Source organism: Herpailurus yagouaroundi, unplaced genomic scaffold (genome assembly GCF_014898765.1).
Source record: "Herpailurus yagouaroundi ecotype Mexico unplaced genomic scaffold, PumYag 192, whole genome shotgun sequence".
Lineage (NCBI taxonomy): Eukaryota > Metazoa > Chordata > Mammalia > Carnivora > Felidae > Herpailurus > Herpailurus yagouaroundi.
Window position 1 is genome coordinate 22776764 of NW_024412423.1, and position 24917 is coordinate 22801680.

The window sequence follows — 24917 nt, forward strand, 5'->3', positions numbered from 1 at the left end:
TGAGCGGGGGAGGGGCAGAGAGAGGAGACACAGAATCTGAAGTAGGTTCCAGGCTCTGAGCAAGCGGTCAGCACAGAGCCCGATGCGGGGCTCGAACCCACAAACTGTGAGATCGTGACCTGAGCCGAAGTCAGAAGCTCAACCGACTGAGCCACCCAGGTGTCCCTGAATGTTTGCTCATCTTGAGGAACACTCGCAGACCAAGTTTAGGAGAAAATCTTTGTGAATTTGGCTTAGGAAAAGATTTCTTAGTTTTGACATCATGATCCATAAAAGAACAAACTGATAAAGTGAACTTTACCAAAATTAAAACTTACGCTCTTCAAAAGAAGAGGAAAAAGTCAAGCCACAGACTGGGAAGAAAAGTAGTTATACGTCCTATGTAAGAGAGTCAGCAGTATTAACTCCACCTTTAGTGCTCTATTTGTTTGTTCATGTCCCATTGATGACTCCTCTCTCCCCCAACTGTTGGACTTCATGTCCTGGGACCCCTTGGAGATTAATATACTTACCTTAGAAATGCCCACCAAGGCCAGGATGGGGGGGGGGGGAGGCTTGCTTTGGCTCTCCTTGAATTTGTCTCTCCCTTTCCTGAATTTGTTGGAGATAGTCTCTCCCCTTCCTGTCATACAGATGGTGCCACGAGAGCTAATAGAATTTTTGATGCCCATTAAATGCACATAAACCCTCTGAAATACACATGAACCCTTCTATCTCACTACAGTGCCCTTCTGCCAGTTCCCTTGCATTATAAAATCTGTAGACTAAGGTCTACAGTCCAGACTTTACGGAGAATAATTGCACAGCTGGACTGTTGCCCAGCAGATCTTCCTTGTCTGTAAGTTACCCTGAAAAAAACCTCTGTGTTAACTGTATGGTGCGGCCTCCTTCATTTTTCAGTCTCAAAATGCATTCTTGGTTTGGGCAATACTTTCTAGTCCCTCCCCTAGCTTCTAACAGTCATATATCTGATAGAGGAGTTGTACCTAGAATATATAAACAATTTTCCAAACTCAATAATGAGAAAAGCCAACGTATTAAAATTAGGCAAAAGATTTGAATAAACTCGTCACCAAAGGAAATGTAAAGATAGTAAATAACTACATGAAAAAATTAACATTGGGTGGCCTGGGTGGCTCAGTCAGTTGAGCATCTGACTTGCTCTCAGGTCAAAATGTCACGATTCATGAGTTTGAGCCCTATGACAGGCTCAGAGCTTGGAGTCTGCTTCAGATTCTGTGTCTCCCTCTCTCTCTGCCCTTCCCTGCTTTTCTCTCTCTCAAAAATGAATAAACATTAAAAAAAATTTTTTTAAGTGTGGGTTTGGATGTGATAGAAATAGATCTCCAATAAACTGTAGGCAGGAATGTAAAATAGCCTCCTTGGAAAACATACTGCCAGTCTTTAGAAGATTAACATATGCCTTATATACAGCGCAGCTATTCCACTCCTGGGTATTTACCGAAGAGAAATGAAAGCATAACCGTATACAAAAATACATACAATAATGCTCACAGCGGCTTTGTTTTGTAACAGTCACAAACTAGAAATAATCCAAATATCCATCTTCAGGTGAATGGATACCCAAATTGTGGTATACCCACACAATGGAATACTACTCAGCAACAAAAATTACCTATGATACATCCAGTAACATGGATAAGTCTCACTACCATTATGCTGAGTGAAAACAGCCAGGTAAAAATACGTACATACTCTATGATTTGATTTGAGAAATCATTTGAGAAATGATTTTTTGAGAAATGATTTTTGAGAAATTTGAGAAAATGCAAACTAATGTATAGTGTCAGAAAGCTGATGGGGGAGGAGATGAAGGAAGGATTACGGAGAGGCATAAAGAAACTTTTGGAAGATATGCATATATTCATTATCTTGATTGTAGTGATTGTTTCAAGGATGTCAAAACTTACCAGATTCCATGCTTTAAGTATATGTGGTTTGTCCATTACACCTCAATAAAGCTGTTGGAAAAAAAAATCTGGGGAAACAATTTGTGTCAATTTGGAACTATGTTCATGAAAAGCAACAATGGAAGTTCCAGAATATTATGTATAGTCTGACCTCAGACCTAAAAACAAAACAAAACAAAACAACTAATGATTAAGAAAAAGTAATGAAATCCTCACCTCTGTGTCCTTTTTTGGTGTATGTATTGAAGCTCAGGTAGTTTACACAATGAAGGATTGCAGTGGTTAGCCCCAGGGAATGAGATGTGGCATAGGACAGGGAGGTAATATACACATATTTAACACCCAGCGGTTACCACTTTTGATATTTTAAGTTTCAGGTATTTGTATATGAATAAAGGTGTGCTCTTTTCTGGGAGTTTTTTTTTTTTTTTTCTAGAAACTGGAACTATTTGGTTGGGCGTCAGTTTTACGGCGTAGGTGGTCACAGAGGTGTAGCTAAAGAGCAGCAGGCAGACGACCTCCCACTCATCGCCTAGGGAGGCGCCCCGGAGATCGCAGAGCAGGTGCGCACTCGCGCGCCTCCCCCTCTCGAGAAAGGCGGGGCTAAGCGCATGCGAGGAGGGGCGGACGCGGGGCCTGGGCGGGGCTAGGGTGGAGGACACGGGCTGCTTCAGGGGTCTCGGTCCGCTACCTGGAGCCGCCAGCTCTGGGTGAGGGAGGGACACCGGAGCGCCGTCGGGGTGGGCCGGTCCTGTCGAGCAGCACGGCCCGGGGACGCCGCCGAGTCGCGCGCGCTGCCAGCCCCGAGGTTACGTGCGTGAAGGTAGCATTTCCTTGTGGGGGTCGCGGTGGTCTTCGAGGAGTGCGCCTCCTCCGGCTTAGAAGGAGCCGCGGGCCGGAGGCCTGGTCCTGCCTCCGGCGGCTGGAGACCCCGAGGCGCCGGCGGTCCCCGCGCTTTATTCCGGGCATGAGGAGGCGTGACCTGGCATCCCCGCGGGGGTCGCCCGAGGCTGGGGGGTGGCGGGAGCCCCGAGGAGCGGCCGCATCCCGGATCCCGGCCCCCAGCCGCCTCGCAAACCCGGCATTTGATTTGCCCCGAGGTGGGGTCGTCTGGCGGGTTTTACAGCCTCGGGTGGTTCGTTTCTCACGTGTGTGTCTTTCCACAGGGCCCTGCGCAGGACCCGCGTGCGCGAACTCAGTAATTTTCTTCCTCTGTGGAGGGTAAGCTTTGAGAGGGCCGTCCGCGGCCTCCCGCGGCCGTTGGGCGCGCACTCGGGGATATTGTTTTTACGGTAGTTGCGGAAAATGCGCAGTGGTCACGGGTCCGCGTGGTCGCTTTTGCGCGACTGCCGGGGGAGGGGGTAGGTTACGGGAGGGTAGCGGCGGAGTTTGTTTGCCATAAAGAGATGTCCGAGACAGAGGTAGACTTAGACCTTCCCCGCGACTTGGGACATTCTGCACTCAAAGGGGACTCGTTTTGTCTTGGCCCGTGTGCTCGGAAACTTTTCCCAAAATGTGAAGTTGAATGGATTAGGAGGATTTTCTCAGAAAAAAAAAAAAAAAAGTTGCAAAATGCTTTCTTGAATCCTTTGTTTTAACTGTTAGGTCCTGGACCCTCCCCAGTTCCAAAGGCTTCTCCTGGTCTGGGACCTGGCTTGCCTTTTCTCTTTCAGAGTCTGGCTGGAGAGGTTGGGGATGGGGAAGGAGAGTAAAAAGCTTACACAGCCCTCCCTCCTCCATCCAGGGATTCTAACAGATTGCCCAGTTCAGGTTCTATATAACCCTCTCCTTGCATCTCAAAAGGTGTTTTCAATCTACACATATTTTGAAAATTTCAGTTTTCCTATGAGTCATTAAAAGGAAACATGCCTATTTTAAAATTTAAAGTTTTTTTTCAATAAGCATATCTTAAGGGCACAGAGAGAGTTTTGAGAGAGTATAAAAAATTGCTAAATCAGTGGTGAGAACACCAAGATGCTGGAATCACTGCTTTAGGAAAGATTTTATTTGACGTAATACTTCTTTTTGCCTTACTGAACCCTCGATGATACTGTAATTGATTTTCATATTTTTTTTAATTTTTTTTTTTAACGTTTAGTTTTGAGACAGAGAGAGACAGAGCATGAATGGGGGAGGGTCAGAGAGAGGGAGACACAGAATCCGAAACAGGCTCCAGGCTCCGAGCTATCAGCACAGAGCCCGACGCGGGGCTCGAACTCACAGACTGAGAGATCATGACCTGAGCCGAAGTCGGACGCTCAACCGACTGAGCCACCCAGGCGCCCCGATTTTCATATTTTTTTGAAATTGCAGTTTTTAGATTTAGAAGGCAGCTGAGGTCATGTGGATTGCAAAGACTGTAAATATTTTTTACAATATTTCTAAAAAATTATGTTTTGTTTTCTACCTGGATGATAAACTCTGGGGAAGAAATGTTGGCCCTTAGCATAATTGACTCTTCCATTAGAAAGCCATGTGTTTTTTGGGTTGCCTGGGTGGCTCAGTCGGTTAAGCATCTGACTTCATCTCAGGTCATGATCTCACGCTGTGGGTTTGAGCCCCACCATCAGGTTCTGTGTGCTGACAGCTCAGAGTCTGGAGCCTGCTTCCCATTCTGTGTCTCCCTCTCCCTCTGCTCCGCCGGGGGGCGCCCCCCCAAAACAAATAAACATTAAAACAATAAAAAAATAAACAAAAAAAGAAAGCTATGTGTTTTAAAGCTGATCTTCAGCCCATCTGTCCAGGCTCACCTTCCTTGATTAGGATTTCAGACCCCTTAGCAGATGCCTTTTAATCTGTGGTAGCAGCAGTGAGATTTCTAGTTTGCTGTTTTAGAAAGCAGCTTAAATAAAGGACCTTTGATAATAATTTCTGTTCATTTTCATGTTGCTGCTTCCAACAACTTTCTCTAGGGTTTTAGGTAGTTTTGAATCTTCTATTATCTGTAATATTCACACAGTATTTCTAGCATTGTGATGACTGAAAACTTGAAACTTTCTAAAATACTTCCTATGTATTCATTTAACCAATTCTGGAAGAAGTGATGATGCAAAAGATAGTTGTTTCCATTGCTGCCACCAGATTGGCTTCAAGATGTTCGTTTAATGTCTTTGAGAATGTTCTTCTCAAGAATACTGTTGGAGATTTCTTAAATACTCTTAGAGGATCCAATTCACATGTTCACCTGTTCCGCCAAATTAGTAAAAATAACAAAAAAGGAAATTGGGTTAGGGTGATTAGGCCACTAAGTGGATTTTGAGTCATTGTTGCATTCTTTGCTGAATGCTAATAAATCTTTTCAAACTCTAGACTTGCACTGAAGATCAGTGTCAAGCTATCCTTTTTTGGAAGTTTGGTTTATCACTTGATGGGGTCCCATAGTCTGATTTTATGTTCTGTGGCTCACAATTCCAGATAGTCACTCTGAAACAGCAAACAAGTGTCCTCAGTATCCAGGGAAGTAGTTCATCTGATTCTGAAGACTCCAGTGAATTGATCGGTGATAGGTACTTACTTACCATCTTCTTAGGGGTTTTAGATAGTAATTCACTGTTGTGGTACCCTTGCTAGATTACTGCTGTATTCTCCAGCATACACAACGGCCTGCAAACACAGAATTAGTCAACTTGATACCTCAGTAAAAAATTTTCTGCAGTAAATAAAATTGTGTGACATCTGATGAGGGGACTACAGGTCATTTACCTTTCCCTTATTTGTGATATTCCTTTGAAAATGTGCCAGTAGCTCCTTTCTGCCTACTTCCGGAGTGGAATACAAAGTGGGAGAACCAGCCTTGCCATTAGCTTGTAAATAGTAGTTCGGATAGTAGTAGATCAAGGGGTAGTGGTGGGGAAATGAAATTGTGGATGTTAAACTCAAATACGTTTTCCCTATCTGTGTTCCAAAGCTCTGTGTTAGGAGTTGGATTCAGAGAGAAATTGAGAGCTGGCAGGTAGTAGATAGCAGCTATTAGAAATTTTTAGTGGATTAATAGATTGCCCCCCACCACCTCCTCTGTATAGTTGAATTTGGCTTATGAAAGTAGTAAGAATGCATTTATTTATTTATTTTTTACTTTACGACATTTATTCATGATGCCAAGGCAGTGAATTTTATCCCAATGTAGACCTGTTACTGTTTTCTTCTATGTGAATAGAATGCCTCTAACTCTGGTAGGTCACTGTGCCTAAAATTGGTCAGACCCCAAAGATGTTAGGAATGAATCGATTATGAATGAATCAGTTATATCTATCAACATCAGTGAAAAACTTAAAAAACCACAAAAGCATGTGTTAATAGGAGAGTAGTCAAATGATATTTGATAAAAATTTATGTCTTATTTAATTATCATTAGTGTAGTGGCATTATGTGCTCCTAAAAACTGGAACTGAAAGATTTAACACAGCCCATAAGCAACTACATAAAATCTTGGACTACTTAAACTTTCTGTAATATCTCTCCATACATGCTCATTAAAATATGAATTTTCAGAACTCTCTGATTGATCGTAGCCTTCTGAGTAGAACCTCTAGTCTAATTTTGAGTGGTGACATTCCCGCTAACCAGCCGAGTTGTTTTTATGGACTGGTTTCCTCCCAAGTAGAAAATAATTGTTTGGGAAACAATAATTGCTAAACAAAATCCTTCAACGTAATGCGATTGTATCTAAATATCCTAAGCATAAGAATTATTGGATTTTTCCTTATATATTCTGATGAATGTATTTTTGTGGTATTTTGCCAAGCTAGGAAGTGAAATCACATGGATGTTGGTGAGTACCCCATGGCAGCTGTTACTTCATGTGGTTCATTCAGAGTGAACTATAACTTGGAAGCCTCCTTTAGGTAAGAAAATTGGAGTTTGAAAGAGAAATCACCAATTCTTTTCAATGATCATGTATGTTTAGGTTAGAATTTTTATGTCATGTTTTCAAGCTAATAAAGATTAATTTGTCTTGCCTTCTAACATATATTTTAATGGTGCTCCCTGGAACTAGATTGTATAAAATTTATGATTTGTGGGGGCACTGGGTGGCTCATTCACTTAAATGTCCAACTCTTGATCTCAGCTTAGGTCTTGATCTCAGGGTCATGAGTTCAGGCCCTGTGTTGGTCCCCATCCTGGGTATGAAGCCTACTTAAAAAAAAAAAAACAAAAAAAACCCAACTTTGTGAGATGGGTTTTATACTCTGAAAATAAATGTACACAAGGATAAGGGAAATGAAATGTTATTTTTAACAGAATTACCGGTATTCATCTAATATCTGTTATTTCTGGTGATTATATCAGTGAATTGGCAATTTAATATTTTACTGAATAAACAAAACAATCCATGTTATGTAGAATCAGATTTAATGTGTAGCACAGTCCCTTTGTTTACAACTGCAAGGCAGTTTTCTAACCTGATACTTAGATGAAATTTTCATTTGACTTTCGGTTTCACTGCTTTTCCAGTGAGAGATTATATTAGCGACAACTTTTTTGGTGATAACTTGTAAGATTTTAACAATACATTCTGTAAGCTTACCAAATAAAACACGTACAGGCAAAATGTTTATAAATGTGCTCTCAATTTAGGATCCACTGTACATTCTTTTACCTTACTTGGGCCATTGGATTTCATTTTAGGGCATTAAAATTAAAGAGTAGGTCGGCCCTTTCAAAATAAGTGCATTTTGGAAAAAGAAAACAAAAATAAGCGTATTTTGAATAAGCTTTGAATTATTGGTGTCAGCAGTTTCATATATCTTATGTTATGTCACTGAACCGTTTCTCAGTCATGCGCATAACTGGTTGATTCATACTAAAATGTGTGTGGTAGCTCTTGAGATATAGCTTTGCAACTATTTTTGCTTTTCATTTTAGTTTTCCAAACCCTAAAGATGACATTTCATTTTTGTAGCAACTTAATAGGTCTGTCCTGCTTTTGGGATCCAACCTTCTCCTGTAATTAAGAAATGTTTCACATCATACAGAGATATATATATTTCTAATGTTCAGGGATGAAAAGAGGGTTAAATAGTCTACCAAAGTTAAATAAAGTTCAGAACCACTCTTAGCATTATTTTGCCTCTGAAATAATTGTGTGTGTGCTTAAACACTTTGGATTCTTACGTAGAATGTACACACAAGATAAACCTATATACTTGGGTATATCTGGACCTGAAATTTGCTGGAACTTAGTTGTGTCTCAAGCTGGCTAATACCTGGAGATTCGTCATGTCTTTTTGTTGGAGAAGACTACTCATTCCTTTGCTATTGAGCATCAGGTGCATTGCTTACAAGGCTCTGTCCCTGGTGTGTCCAGCTTCAGTAGAGCTCCTTTGTCCTGGGTGTCACCTGAAAATTGTGCTTCAATTTAAGAAATGAAATTAGTTCAGAAGAAGGCACTGGACAATTTAATATAACAACAATGACTGCAACAATGATTAAACCTTTACTATGTTCCAGTACTTAGGGTACTCTAATCCTCACAACAGCCTTATGAGATGAGGTACTGCTATTCTCCCTGGTCTTCAGACGAGGAAACTGAGGCTTAAATTTGCTCAGACAAGATTGCATGGTTAGTAAATGGCCCGGCTGGGACTTTTCCAGGCCTATGCTTTTGATTATGTTTTACTGTCTTTCAGAACCCCCAGGAGTTGTTAGCACAATTGCACTGTGATGCTTTCTTCTCTGTAGAAGTTAGTAGGAGTGCAGTAATTGACCAGGAATGAGCCTGGGACACACACTGCTTCCATAGACGTTTCCTTTTAGAAGCCTCCCCAACCACTCCCTCCCATTCACAAACTCAATCACATACCATTGCTTTATTCTTCCAGTGCGACTTGTCCCAATTTCAGGGATGGCATTTCTCATGCCATTTCACGATTTGACCATAGCTCTTTGAGAGCAAGTTCCCTCTTACCTCTATATCCCTAGCATGTCGCAGTACCTATCAATGCATGAAAGTAGATTGCTATTAAAATTTGTTAAACTGTTTTTCATTTTCTAATGTTAATCCATACAATTAGAAGACACATGTCTAGGAAATGAGGCAAGTGTTATCACTTAACATCTTTTAATGTTTACAGAATGAAGAGGAACAGTTTATCTGTTGTGAATAAAATTGTCCAGTCTTCACCAGCAGTGAAACAACCAAAAGTTGGGTTCTACTCTTCTCTCAGCCACACCCACATGCACACTGTTCTTCTAGACTGGGGGAGTTTGCCTCACCACGTAGTATTACGCATTTTTCAGTATCTTCCTTTAATAGATCGGGCCCGGGCATCTTCAGTATGTAGGAAATGGAATGAAGTTTTTCATATTCCTGACCTTTGGAGAAAGTTTGAATTTGAACTGAACCAATCAGCAACTTCATATTTTAAGTCTACACATCCTGATCTCATTCAGCAGATCATTAAAAAGCATGCTACCCATCTCCAGTATATCAGCTTTAAGGTAAGAAAAGTGTTAAATAGAAACGACTTGCATTTTGTTAATGTCATTTTTTTTGTAGATCTAGATCCCAATATTGAAGCGCTCAGTGAATTTTGCAGGATTTTTATTCTGAACAATTTCCTGTTTTTCTGTAGTTATTTGCATAGATTGAGGTAAAGAACTTGAGCTATAACTTAAACTTCATTTTGCTTCCTCTGGATTGTACTACTAAAATTCAGGTCATCGTAGAGGATTTGAAAGCATGGAGCACCTAAAAAGTTACTGTGTCACTAGCTCTATTTCTCACTTTTTGTCTGAGACCTTTTGTATAAAGAAAAAATACTAATTTGTTTCATAGCTTGACAGGATAAATACAGTTTTGCAATTGAATTCTGTTAAATAGTTCTATTGCCAATAATTTTCTGATAACTTACCTTCAGGAGATTAAGATTTAAAATTGTCTTTGTAGGTTGACAGTAGTACTGAATCAGCAGAAGCTGCCTGTGATATACTTTCTCAGCTGGTAAACTGCTCTCTCCAGACCTTGGGCTTGATTTCGACAGCCAAACCAAGTTTTATGAATGTGTCAAAGGTAAAGATGCCAGGCTTTTTTGTGAGATAAACAAAAGTTCTCAAATATTTCAATCTAGGCAAAAAGGATTCTTTTACTAAAAGTAGATGGTGTCTTCCTTATATTCAGAGAGTTACTTGAGGCAGTTTTCTCTTGACTAGCACGTATTTTTGCTGAAATAGCTTATGCATGGTTTCATTCTTTACATATATTTTGTAATTTTAATAATTGTTTCTACAGTAGCTATCGTTAATGTAAAATTCAGATGTTGTACTTAGGATTTTCAAGTGCCTTACTTAGTTTCTTTGAATATAGAGTGTGTATGGCCAATAGTGGATGTTTTTCTTGTAATTCTATAGCTTCTGCATTGGAGGTAGAACAGCATAATTCTAAATGAACTATACCAATTAGGATGATATTGGTTTCTATAAAATAGAAACTCTAAAACGATAGTAGCTTACACAACATGGCTGAAGTTTATTTCTCTTACATTAAAGAAATCTATGCATGAGCATAGCTGGGTGAAGCTGTTGGGATCTCGAGCCCCTTCCATGCATTCCATTTTCTTTAAGGCATTTTCTTCATTTTCACAGTCCAAGATGGCTTTCTGAGCTCCAGCCATCACATCCTGTTCTAGGCAGCCAGGTGGAAGAAGTGGGGAAAGAAGGGTACGCCCCCTGCTTTTCAAGGAAGCTAGCCATGAGCACCACATAATGCTTCTGTTGGTATCTCAGTGGCCAGCACTTCGCTGTGGGGCCACATCAGGTTTCTGTTTGACGAGGAATATTTCTTAGCTCGCTGGTAATGTGCCCAGCTAAAAATTGAGACTGGATTACCAAAAAAGAAGGGATGAATGGTTGTTAGGAAGCAGTCAACAGTCTCTGCTGCATAAACTAGTAACTGTCTTCATTCAGGCTTCAGCTTGGATGCCATCTCTTCAGACAAGCATTCCTTGACCAATTTTGCTAAAACAGTGCCCCCTCCCCCAGTTACACTCCACTATATGTCAGTGTTTTCTTTATAACATTCATCAGTGCCTGAAATTACCTTATTTATTTAGCATGTTCATTCTCTTCTCCTAGAACAAAACATAAGTTCTTTGAGGGCAAGGGTTCTATTTTGTTTATTTACCACTGTAAACCTAGAGTTAAGTAGTGCCTGGTATATAATAAACACTAAATTATGGGTGCCAGTAAAACCGGCTAATGGAAACCTTCCTGTTGAAGAGGACCGAGGAATAGTAGCATCTTCTCTCTCATAAACTGGGTCATGGCTCTCAAGCATTTCCACTAGCTTGTTTATCTTTTTAAGAGATAGGGAAAATGGGTCATTTGGGGATTAGAGTAATATAAGCCATCCGATGGAAACTTACTACTTCTAAACAGTTATTTCCTTGTATATGAATGATGGAATCAGATTAGCCTGAAATTGTTAGATTCTAAGCTGTCTCAAATGCAGCACATCAGCTTCTTTTCTGGGTAAGCTGATGCAGTCACGAGGGTGAGGCAACAGTGATTAGCAGACTTCCTTTCAAGCTCTGCCTTTACAGTTAAATGAGTTGAGTGGCTTCCGGTAAAGTTGTGTATCTCTCTTGAGTGTCAATTTTTTTCACTTGTAAACTGAGGAAATATAAAATACAAGGACAGTATTTTGTCAGGCATAGGCGTAGAGAGTGCTGAAGGAATATATGGATACGATAATGAAGTGTGTACTCCAATGCTTAAAAACATCCTTCAGGACCATAAGGGTCCATTGAGAGTTGATGAAAGGGAAAGTAAACCTTAAATTTCTTAAGGAAAACGTGATGTATTTCTCTAATAATTTTTGGCACAATAAAATTTGGTAAAGAGATCTAGCTATCCACCATTTAAAAATTTATATACATCAATTTACAATTAGTATAAACCAGTGTGCTTGATTACAAATGAACTGAGACATAACCAATTTGGTCATTCTTTTTTTAAAAATTTTTGTAATGTTTATTTATTTTTGAGAGAGAGCACGAGCGGGGGAGGGACAGAGAGAGAGAGAGACAAAGAATCTGAAGCAGGCTCGAGGCTCTGAGTTCTCAGCAGAGAGCCTGACATGCCTGACAGTGCTCAAACTTACCAGCTATGAGATCATGACCTGAGGCAAAGTCCAAAGTCCGTTGCTTAACCAACTGAGCCACCCAGTGGCCCCTCCAATTTGGTCATTCTAATAGGAGTAATAGAACCTTTGGCAGAATCTGGATGGACTTTGAAAAAGGGAAAATGATCATGCATGGATTTGGCTTTCAGACTTTCTATCTGTCAAAAATTTTGAAATTGTATGCATTTTAGAGTCTTTAATTTTCCACAAAAGGTGTATCACTAAAGAATAAGATTATTTATTTATTTACTCATTCATCAACAAATATTTATTGATCTCCTCCTATGTGCCAGATATTATTTTAGGTAGTAGAAATACAGGAGTGAATAAACCAGATGAAAAATTTGTTTATTCTATGCCAGGGGTTGAAAAGATTCAGTCAGTCAGTAGTTTAGGCTCCACAGGCTGTAGTTCTGCAGCTACTCATCTCCAGCATGGTAGTGTGAAGGCAGACACGGACAGCATGTAAGTGAAGGAGCACAGCTGTGTGCCAGCCACACTTTAATTGTGAGTACTGGAAGTTTCATATAATTTCCACATGTCACAAAATATTATTCTTTACAAAACTTTTTTCAGCCGCTTAAAAATATAAAAACCATTCTGAACTCAAGAGACATACAGTAACATACTAGGTTGGATTTGGCCAGCAGATCATAAGTTGCTAGCCCCTCTTCTAGGAAATAAATATAATTATATCCTTTTAATATTGGCAATCACATTCTTAAGATGGAAGATAATTGGAAGATGTGTGTATGAAATTTTGGAAACATTCTTCCTTTCTTGCCATTCTATTTATCAATTGTAAAAGTATGAAAGTATACTTTGTCTTCTACTGACTAATGGTGTCATGAAAAACACTAATATGTTGATTGCTTTCACTGTGTTTTTGTTAGTGTTGATATAAGTAGTTTTAATGGCCTATTTGATTGAAGCTCTAGATGTTTAAATAATGTTTCCACAATTCTTTCCTTATTGCCGTGCAAGTCTCATTTTGTGTCAGCACTTACGGTTGTTTTTGTCAACTCAAAATCATTATCATCGATCAAAATTGAAGATACACCAGTGGATGATCCTTCACTGAAGATTCTCGTGGCCAATAACAGTGACACTCTAAGACTCCTAAAAATGAGTAGCTGTCCTCATGTTTCATCTGATGGTACACTATACCTTTTTAAGCTTTTTTGATGTTTTTTTTTATTATACTAATAGTAACAATGTAATTTCATACTGAAAAGTACATGCTTATGAAACAATTGAAAAAGTAATATTTTTTCAAAAGAAGTCTTAATCTGTAAACTAGGCATAGTTTAAATTGCATCTAAAAGTATTTTAGTCATAGATGTATTTTATTATACGTATATTTTTTATTACTGCATATAATTGTATGCCTGTATCTTGGCATCCATCTCAGAAATAATTTCATGTCTATTTTGGCAAATAATGAATAACTAATGTCAAATTTAGATTTATGAAATGTTGTATTAGTATCAGTAATTCTTGGTTCTTAAAAGTTTTTCCCTGTTTCCTGCAGGAATCCTTTGTATAGCTGACCATTGTCAAGGCCTTAGAGAATTGGCATTGAATTATTACATTCTAAGTGATGAACTTCTCCTAGCCCTTTCAAGTGAAACTCATGTTCGCCTTGAACATCTTCGAATTGATGTTGTGAGTGAAAATCCTGGACAGGTTGAATTTCACACTATTAAAAAACAAAGTTGGGATGCACTTATTAAACACTCCCCTGGAGTTAATGTTGTTATGTATTTCTTTTTATATGAAGAAGAATTTGAGGCATTCTTCAGAGAAGAAACCCCTGTTACTAACCTTTATTTTGGTCGTTCGGTAAGCAAAGCAGCTCTAGGCCGGATAGGTCTTAACTGTCCACGACTAATTGAGTTGGTGGTATGTGCTAATGGTCTTCAGACTCTTGACGATGAACTTATTTGCATTGCTGAATGCTGTAAAAACTTAACAGCCTTGGGCCTCAGTGAATGTGAAGTGAGTTGCAGTGCAGTCGTTGATTTTGTAAGACGGTGTGGGAAAAGGCTGACCCACCTCTCCATAATGGAAGACGTTTTGATCCCTGATGATAATTATAACTTAGATGAAATTCACACTGAAGTCTCCAAATACTTGGGAAGAATATGGTTCCCTGATGTCCTACCTATCTGGTAATTAGCTACCAAAGATTCTTAATTTTTTTTTTATTGGTAAGATAAGCTTCTTTCTGTCTATGCAAATGTAAATTTTAAGATGCATTGTTGAAATATTTTAGGTAAGGTATATTAACATTTGCAAACTGTCTTAATGGATTGCAGCAAAAACATTTGAAAAAAAAGTAGGAGAAATTTTAAGAGCGAGAAATATCCATAAACAGGGCTTAGATCCTGTATTGTAGATTAGGTAGCTGATATGCTAAACCCTATCAATGGTTTGTAGATGAGTTCCTCAGCCTTCCTCGAAGGGATATTTTAGCTTGCTAAATAAATTTATAATATTGAGCTTCGGATCCCTAAATTATGATGTTTATAACTTTATATTGCTTTAATTACTTCTCTTTTATCTTGGTATTAGTGTGTTTTACAAGATATGTAGTATTAAAAACTAAGAGTAAAATAAAAGTATAGTTACAGAGGCTGACTTAATTGTACTTAATTTTTAGCACTATATAAGATCATATTATAATTCAGTAAACCATTTCTAATTTCTAATACACTTTGAATTCTACTTTATTACATTAGCTTGAGAGAAAATGCGCATTAGAATAAAATTAATACTGATCAATTTAATAAAAATATTCCAATTGTTCATTGATTAAATATGCTTCTGAAAATTTTAAAAAGTAAATTTTGCAGAGTGTCTCTGGGAGGGAATCAGCATTTACTGACCTAATCCTCTGTATCTAGAATTGTCCCAGAGGTCCTTTGCAGAAGTGATCTTCTAATTTCATTAGTGACACAACTAAAACTCTTTAGTAGTTATGTATTGACTTGAGGGTGAAGATATATGCTTAAAATGACCTATAAGACCCTACATAGTATGGCATCTCCCCAATTGTACCAAACTTCCCCTTGGCCCTTCTCCATTGTCTTTCACTTCCTTAAGACTGCCATGCACTCTCTAGTCAGAGGGCGTGAGGATGTGTTCTTCTTTCTGCTTAGATTACTGTCTTTGCTCCCTCAGATCTTTCCTTTAGATGTCATTCCTTCAGGGAAGCTTCTGACTTTCCACACTCTGTGACTTCTGTTTGTGGCACTCACCGTTATTGAAATTTGCCATTTGCTTCTATGATTATTATCTGTTAATTTTACTGCACTGTAAGCTTTATCAATGCAAGATCACTGTTGGGTTTTGCCCACTGTTGCATCCTAGCATGTAGCATAATACTTAGCAAATAGTAGACTCTCAGTAAATTTTACTTAGGTACTTGCATTTCCAGACTTGTTCCCTTATGCCTTCCCTTGATATCTTGTTTCTTTCTCAGAAAGCAACTTAAAAAGTTGCTTCATCTAAACTTAAAGTAAAAAGAAAAAAGAAGTGTTTATTACTTTACAGTTCTGAACATTTTTTAATTAGGAAAACATTTTAAATATTCTCACCTGTTAAAGAAATTAGAATAGAATACATTGTGGTTTGTACGTGGTAGTTTTTTTAAAAAGAGCATATTTTAGATCTGCCTTTTTTAGAGCGTGTATTTGTGCAAGCATTCTCAGCCCTGCCCCCGTGTTCTTTCTCAGGGCAAGCTGTGTAAGAGCGGGCGTCTTACCTCATTTACTTTTGTGTTTGAGACTCTCAGACTGGTGTGTGGTACATTAGTATACCCTCAGTAAGTGGGAGTGGAGCTCATATACTGGTTAAAAAATAAAACCAGTTTCTTAAAGACAGTTGTTACTATTGCAGAGCATGTCCTTTATACCTTACGATTCCAGGAGACTACAGAAGCGGCATATAAGAAGGCACTCAAAGTCTGGTTAGGATAACGGGACAAACATAAAGGAAATAGGATAACCAAGATGGAGGGTCGGGCTGGTTGAAGATCAGAGTAATGGTGGAAATAGTGAAGAGGTAAACTTTCGGTCTCATCGGGTATTACTCTAACATGACATGGTGGAGGAGTCAGGGAGGAGTATATATACCTGAATGGTAAGGTGGTGGGATGCCAGTGGTGGTTTCACCAGAGAGCAAAGAGAGGGACTAAAGAAGGGAGATCAAGATGGGAGTTTCTCCCTGTTACCTACTAACGCAGAACGATAATGAGTACCAGTGGCCTCTTTTACAGTTGCTGCTGTAATTGGTGGTTTTTAGGGACCCAGTAGTCAGACGTAGTGAACTAGACAATAAAATAACCCTTACAAAGACAACTCAGTAAAATTGATCAGCTTAATTACATGACCCTGGTTGGTCTGACTTTTATTGGCTTTATAAATTGAATAGCAAACATTTTTAGGATAGCCAAAATCAAGACAAGAAAATACAGAGTATTTTTGATGCTTTATCTAATGAAGATGTCTCCATTTACTTTGGAAGCCTATGAAAAGTACTGTTTACTTAAGATTAGAGGATTCTAGATTAAAATGGCCACTTATCTTGTCCTTCCATTAAATTACCTTCCTGCAGAAAACTCAGAACATTTTGTAAGTAAAAAGTAATTTTGTTTCCGTTACTAATTTAGTCATCAAACCTGACACAATTTTTGAAGTATATTTTGCTATCATTTCACAAAGGAAAAATAAGTTATTTAGTACTATCACTTTCCTATCATTTGAACCTTAACAATACTTTGAAGATGTTGACACCCAGATCTAAAAGGAAAAGGAAATTAAAAAACAAAACCTTCTGATGCACCAGAGGGCGCTGTATTCTGGTTCTTCATAAGAGTAATCCTTGGGTCTAAAGTTTGCATTTCCATTCAACAGATATGAGAGTGCTTATCCAGTTCTAGGCAGAAGGCAGCGTTCTTGGGGAAGCTCTCAGTTCCAGGCAATGAGTTTGGTCTTTTAAACAATCGCTTAGGAAGGTTGATTATTTATTGTTCAAACATTTTAGGGCTCCTTTAAAAACTGTCTTTGAAGTCTCCATGCTATTGCCTATTTTGTGTTCTCAGTGGGAACACAGTCTTTGTCCTTTGAAAGCGAATTTAATTTCCGGAAACAACCTAAAGTTATTTGGCCATAAGGAATCAATAAGGTAGATGATCCAACCAGAGAGTGTTGGTTATAGGTTTTGTTTTAACTAAGAATCAAACTCTTGTTAGCCTTGTATGAAGTGTCATGATACGGTAGAGAATACTATCACCTGGATGTGAGGATAAACCAGTTGTGTAGTAGAGACTCTGAACTGAAGAGTCTTCATTAACTCCTCGTTCTTCTTGACCACCCACCTTCACGTCTTGTTACCAGTATAACATATCAGAATAAATACTCATGAAATCACCCCCCAGCTCTAAAATGACAACAATGACATAACAAGAACTTAAATTTTTCTGTGTGGTTTCCCTTATTCACTTCTGAGATAATTAGTCTTCATTATTTGCTTGATTTCCTTTTTGTATATTCTTACCACACTTGTATGTGTTCCTAAAAATTATGTTTTGGTTTTAATTATTTTGACTTTCTAAAAAGAGTATCATATTATATGTAACCTTAAGTACTTGTTTTTACTCAAAAGTATATTGTTGTGATTCATCCATTTTGTCATGTTTAGCCGAGGCTCATTTATTATGACTTCTAGACACTATTCCATTCTGTGCTAAATCACACAGTTCATTTGTTCATATCAGCTGTCCACGGGGATGTGAGTTGTTCAGGTTTTGCCATGACAAATAGTTATATTATGAACATTTGTATGTACATGTCCTAGCATACAAATGCAGCTACTTCTCCATTAGTAAAGTTCAGTTAATTACGTTTTCCATTAGTACATCTGTAGTAAGAATGGAATCTTCTCACTGGAATTCCAAAAGGATTTAAGCAAAAATTCGTGAAAAGTTTCCAGAATGATAAATCAACCTACTCATTTCTCACTAACTAAAATCCAGGGAGCCAGTTATTTCTGGTCCTTTGAATAGTTGTATGGTCTTTTTTCCCCTTCCTACCTGTTGTCAACATAACTAAGGAAGAATGATCTAGATTTAAAGTGATGTGTAGAGGGGCACCAGGGTGGCTCAGTGGGTTAAGCATCTGACTCTTGATCTCAGCTTGGGTTGTGATCTCAGGGTTGTGAGTTCAAGCCCCACATTAGACACTGTGCTGGGCATGAAGCCTACTTAAAAAAAAAAATAAAGTGTAGAAATAAGTGGCTACGATATGCATATGGCTAGATGAGGCTGACTGACTTGGTTCCAGGAGATACTTCACGTTAAGATAGACCTCTTTCTCATTCCAGTGCTTCCTATAATGTGCTCTTGCTGAAATTGAGACTACTAATATATTTTCTTGGAATGCCATCATTTATGATTTAGAAAATCTTGTTGATATAGTGTGGGGAAGTGTGGTTGTGCAGACCAGCAAACTCTGTCTTAATCCATGCAAGCTCCTCACCCTGTGACCAGTTTGACATACCTGAGGATATTGCTTTGCTGAAACTTTTCAATACCTTAACTAAAGTTTAATTCTCATTTGTTCACTCAATATTTGTGCATGTGTGTCTAGCATTGTGCAACATTCTCTTCTTGTACCAAGAAAATAACTTCAGCCTTTTTCTTATTTTCAAGCAGAAAGGTAGCTAGTTTTAGAAGTACCAAAAATGCAGCCTGGATAGCTGGAAGTCATGTTTGTTAATCCTATGTATTGAAGACTAAGGAAATGTAAACAAACAAGCAGAACCCCTCAGATCCCATATGTAACAGAAAAATCAGAGAACTCTCAGAAATTAGTTGACAATCAAAAATCAGAGTGGCAATGAGTTGAAATAAAACACTATTTTCTATTTTGCACTCATCATGTTTTTATTTGGACACAAATTTCTTGAAAAGTAGGATATGCATCCACGTTTTTAAGAAGATGGTTTTCTATTTAGAAGATCTGGTCATCTGTCTTCTACTTAGAGATATGCAGTAGGATCACTCAAGTCACAGTTTTCAATATGTATATGGGATTGTATGCCAGGATGAACTTTCTGCAAGGGCAATACAGTTCCCAGTTTTTCTCCCTTCTTGATGGAACCTTTATATTTAATTGGCTTAATATGGAACATTTTTATACAAAAACCTAAAAGAAAAGAAATTAAATTAGTTTTTATCTGGGTTTTAGTAGCCTTGAATCAGAAATTCAAAAAATAACAGAAATGGAAGAAAAGACAAAAAAAATGAGTTGATTGAACTCAATGAGGAAATTGAGGAAGATGACAAAATCATACCAGAAATGACTAAAATTACAAGATGCCGAAGGGAAAACAGATTCATATGAAAATTTAATAAAGACATTGAGGAATAACAGAAAAACGCTAGCTGAGAAAATTGAGACTATTAACATATTTTCTTGTTCTCACCCAGAACAATTTCAACTCTAAGACATATTCTTATAAAATGATGAGACTTTTAAAGACAAATAAAAGTGGACATAATTGGCACAAGATTGAAACTCTTACTAAATACCCAAAGAAAATAATTTTAAAGACAAAGACCCACCAAATAGATTGGTGGAGTTATTGTAATACTATCATCATAATGTAATATGACAATGTTGAGACCACATATTTGAGTTATATCTATAAATGTTAACTCATCTGTTAAAAAAATGTTCCTACTAGCTTAAAAAGCAAAACCCAATTATATCCTATATACAGTAAAATACAACAGTTGAAAAAGGCAAAAAATAAAGGGCTGGATCAAGATTTGTCAAGCAAATGGAAACAATAAGGAAAGCAAGGGTTATGATTCTGTTATCAGAGATTCGGATTCGGGACAAAAAGCATTGAAACAAAACAAAGGAGGACAATTTGTAATGCTAAATCCAATGAAGATACAGCATTTACAACCACCTGCACACTAAACACAAACCATCTATATAAGGCAGAGACTACTGGAGAAACAGGGAGAAATAGAAACACACTAGAAGATTTTAATACACATATCAGTGAAAACAGCCAAGTAGACAAAATTGTGCTGTCTGACATGGTAGCCACTAGCCACAAGTGGCCAGTCTGCACTTGAAATGTAGCTCATCTGAATTAAATGCACTTTGAGTATAAGATGCATGCTGGATTTTGAAGACAGTACAGCAAAAGTAAAATACTAGTAATTTTTATGTTGCATTTTAAAATAATATTATAGACACTGAATTAAATAAAATATATTATTAAAATTAATTTTACCTATTTTTTAACTTTCGTAATATAACTAGAGAATTTTAAATTATCTATGTGACTTGTATTTCTGTGGACATTGCTGATTTAGAAGATCTAAACAGAATCAATATAATGTGTCTTATATGCATGTTAAACAATATGTGCACAATTTCAACCCTGCAAGCCAATGTGACAACTAATATAACAGTACAGGAAGAACTAAATAAATGGAGAATATAACGTTAATTAATTAGAAGACTCATTACTTTTAAGATATCAGTTCTCGATTTCATCTGTGTAGTCAATGCAAACCCAAAGTCCCAGCAGAATTTTTGGTGGAAATTGATAAACTGATTCTTTTTTTAATGTACTTTTTAAAGTTTGTTTATTTTGAGAGAGAGAGAGAGAGAGAGAGAGAGAGAGAGAGTGTGTGTGTGTGTGTGTGTGTGTGTGTGTGTGTGTAAGTGGAGGAGGGTCATAGAGAGTGGGAGAGAGAAAATCCCAAGCAGTCTCCACGCTGTCAAACTCCATGAGTTTGAAGAGCTCAAACTCATCAACCATGTGATCATGAGGCACTCTAGATCATTGAGCTGAGATCAAGAGTCAGAAGCTTAACTGACTGAGCCAACTAGATGCCCCTGATAAACTGATTTTGTAATATATTTGGAAATGCACATGAGGAAGAATTGTCAAGGCAATCTGAAAGAATAAATTTGAAAGATTTATATCAAGATGTGTTTTTGGTTTTTAATATTTATTTTTAGAGAGAGGGAGTGCAAGTGGGGTAGGGGCAGAGAGAGAGAGAAAGAAAATCCCAAGAAGGCTCCACACTGTCAGTGCAGAGCCCCACGTGGGGTTCAATCTCATGAACCATGAGACCATGATCTAAGCCAAAATCAAGAGTTGGACGCTTAACCAACTGAGCCACCCAGGCGCTCCCAAGATGTATTTTAAAGCTACAGTAATTAAGACAGTTGGAAATTTGTGTAAGATCGACACATTGACCAATGAAATACAATAGAAAAATCAGAAACAAACCCATGTTTATTCAGACCATGACTTACCACAAAAGACTATACTGCATTAGAGTAGGGGGAAAAAATAGTCTTTTCAGCTTAATGGTACTGAGTCAGAAAGTAATGTGAGAAAAAAAGATCTTGATCCCTATCTCATTCCTTACACAGAACCCAATTCCAAGTGGATTATAAATCTATGAAAGATGAAGCAATAAAACAGAAGAAAAAAATACCTTTATGACTTTATGATGGGCAAATGTGTCTTAAACAGGTAAAAACATGTTATCAATAAAGGAAAATATTACCAAATTGGACTAAAAGAAAAATAAGAATTTTTGTTTATTAAAAGACAGCAAAAATAAAGTGTAAAGGTAACCCATGAAGTGGGAGAAGATATTTACAATACATAGATCTGACAGACGACTCATCTACAATATACAAAAAGCTCCTACGTGCCAATAAGAAAAATGCAGAAAACACAGGGAGAAATAATTGAATAGGCACCTCACAAAAGATAATATCCATGCTATCAATAAATACAAAAAGGTGCTCCGTTGCATTAGCCACCAGGAAAATGTAAGTTAAAGCCAATAATGACATGTCAGGTAAAGGGTTAATATCCAAAATCTATAAAGAACTTCTCAAATTCAAAACCCAAAAACAATCCAGTGAAGAAATGGGTGGAGGACATGAATAGACACTTTTCCAAAGAAATTAGATGGCTAACAGACTTGTGAAAAATATGGTCAACAACACTCATCATCAAGGAAATAAAAAACAAAACCGCAATGAAGTACTTCCTCATACCTGTCAGAATAGCTAAAATTAACAACTCAGGAAACAACATGTTGAAGAGGATGTGGAGAAAGGGGAACCCTTTGTACTGTTGATGGGAATGCAAACTGGAGTAGCCACTCTGGAAAACAGAATGGAGGTTCCTCAAAAAATTAAAAGTAGGACTACCCTATGACCCAGCAGTTGCACTACTAGGTATTTATTTATCCAAAGGATACAAAAATGCAGATTCAAAGAGGCACATGCACCCCAATGTTCATAACAATGCTATTAAGAACAGTTAAACTATTGAAAGAGTACACATGTCTATTGACTGATGAATGGATTAAGAAGATGTGGTATATATATATAATGGAATATTCAGTCATCAGAAACAATGAAATCTTGCCATTTGCAATAATATGGATGGAACTAGAGTGTATTATGCTAAGCTAAATAAGTCCATCAGAGAAAGACAAATACCATATGATTTCACTTATATGTGGAATTTAAGAACTAAAACAGGTGAATATAGGCGAAGGGAAGGAAAAGTAAAGATAAAAACGGAGGCAAACCATAAGAAGCTCTTAACTATAAAGAGCAAACAGGGTTGATGGAAGGAGGTGGGTGGGGGTTGGGCTAAATAGGTGATGGGTATTAAAGACGGTACTTGTGATGAGCACTGAGTGTTTTATGTAAGTGATGAGTCACCGAATTCTACTCCTGAAACCAATACTACACTATATGTTAATTAACTTGGATCTAAATAAAAATAAATAAAGCCGATGAGATGCCACTATATACTCATCACAATGGCTGAAATGGGGGGGGGCACTTGGGTGGCTCAGTTAAGTGTTCAACTCTTGATCTTGACTCAGGTCATGATCTCATGACTCATGAGTTTGAGCCTCATGTTGGGCTTTGCACTGACCGTGTGGAGCCTGCTTGGGATTCTTTCTCTCCCTCTCTCTGCCCCTTGCCTGCTTGCTCTCTCTCTCTCTCTCTCTCTCTCAAAATAAATAAATTAACTTAAAAAAAAAAAGAATTGCTGAAGTGGAAAGTTGGAAGATAGCACCAAGTATTGTGTATGGAGCAACCGGAACTGTTACACACTCCTCGTTGGAGTGTAAATTGGAACTTCTGTTTTGGGAAACGCAGTAGCTGTTAGAGCAGAAGGTACATATGTACCAAGTGATCCAGCTCTCCTGCTCGTACAACATTCTGCCATCAGCGAGTGTGCTGATTCCAATTATGCATTCTGAAACGGGGGAAATTACCAGAGAGTGGATTTGTGGACACACTGGGACCACTGTCAGATGGACCCTCGTGAAAATCTACGTTGATCACCTGACCCTAGAAGCCTCTATTCTGACTGATTGACCACATTGGCCTTTCGGGTGTCCAAGAATTAAGTCTCCGTTGTTGAGCAAGTGTCCAGTAGTCTCTGAGAAGCGCAATTCTTTCTCCTTCCCCAGTGTACAGCCATCCTGCTTAATGGTGGCAGTTGCCTTTGAGGACAGCTAGAAGTAAGGTTTATGGTATAAATTTTAGGCTGTGTGAACTAATCTTTGACAAAGCAGGAAAGAATATCCAATGGAAAAGAGACAGTCTCTTTAACAAATGGTGCTGGGAGAACTGGACAGCAACATGCAGAAGGTTGAAACTAGACCACTTTCTCACACCATTCACAAAAAATAAACTCAAAGTGGATAAAGGACCTGAATGTGAGACAGGAAACCATCAAAACCTTAAAGGAGAAAGCAGGAAAAGACCTCTCTGACCTCAGTCGTAGCAATCTCTTACTCGACACATCCCCAAAGGCAAGGGAATTAAAAGCAAAAGTGAATTACTGGGACCTTATGAAGATCAAAAGCTTCTGCACAGCAAAGGAAACAACCAACAAAACTAAAAGGCAACCAACGGAATGGGAAAAGATATTTGCAAATGACATATCGGACAAAGGGCTAGTATCCAAAATCTATAAAGAGCTCACCAAACTCCACACCCGAAAAACAAATAACCCAGTGAAGAAATGGGCAGAAGACATGAATAGACACTTCTCTAAAGAAGACATCCGGATGGCCAACAGTCACATGAAAAGATGCTCAACGTCGCTCCTTATCAGGGAAATACAAATCAAAACCACACTCAGATATCACCTCACGCCAGTCAGAGTGGCCAAAATGAACAAATCAGGAGACTATAGATGCTGGCGAGGATGTGGAGAAACAGGAACCCTCTTGCACTGTTGGTGGGAATGCAAATTGGTGCAGCCACTCTGGAAAGCAGTGTGGAGGTTCCTCAGAAAATTAAAAATAGACCTACCCTATGAGCCAGCAATAGCACTGCTAGGAATTTACCCAAGGGATACAGGAGTACTGATGCATAGGGGTACTTGTACCCCAATGTTTATAGCAGCACTCTCAACAATAGCCAAATTATGGAAAGAGCCTAAATGTCCATCAACTGATGAATGGATAAAGAAATTGTGGTTTATATACACAATGGAGTACTACGTGGCAATGAGAAAGAACGAAATATGGCCCTTTGTAGCAACGTGGATGTAACTGGAGAGTGTGATGCTAAGTGAAATAAGCCATACAGAGAAAGACAGATACCATATGGTTTCACTCTTACGTGGATCCTGAGAAACTTAACAGAAACCCATGGAGTAGGGGAAGGAAAAAAAAAAAGAGGTTAGGGTGGGAGAGAGCCAAAGCATAAGAGACTCTTAAAAACTGAGAGCAAACTGAGGGTTGATGGGGGGTGGGAGGGAGGAAAGGGTGGGTG

General features: G+C 38.3%; 2 protein-coding genes across 3 annotated transcripts in view; one reads left to right on the plus strand and one right to left on the minus strand.

The window, feature by feature from the left end:
• The first annotated feature begins 2674 nt into the window (after nt 1-2674).
• LOC121010734 (F-box/LRR-repeat protein 21) lies at nt 2675-14691 on the plus strand. Of its 2 annotated transcripts, none has more exons than XM_040444533.1 (8): nt 2675-2754; nt 3098-3152; nt 5346-5437; nt 6680-6775; nt 9005-9371; nt 9820-9942; nt 13036-13207; nt 13583-14691. In XM_040444533.1, the coding sequence occupies exons 4-8, from the start codon at nt 6693-6695 to the stop codon at nt 14224-14226; spliced, it is 1389 nt and encodes a 462-aa protein (XP_040300467.1). In that variant the 5' UTR covers nt 2675-2754; nt 3098-3152; nt 5346-5437; nt 6680-6692; the 3' UTR covers nt 14227-14691. The 2 variants fall into 2 exon arrangements, with proteins under 2 accessions (XP_040300467.1, XP_040300468.1); XM_040444534.1 differs by having other exon boundaries at nt 6680-6702.
• A 4267-nt stretch (nt 14692-18958) lies between these two features.
• The window catches only part of LECT2 (leukocyte cell derived chemotaxin 2), an 11530-nt gene continuing 5571 nt past the window's right edge, over nt 18959-24917 (minus strand). Inside the window, exon 4 of the mRNA XM_040444535.1 lies at nt 18959-19259. Within this exon, the coding sequence (XP_040300469.1) occupies nt 19093-19259 (167 nt within the window). The 3' untranslated portion in view covers nt 18959-19092. The remainder of the gene's footprint in view (nt 19260-24917) is intronic.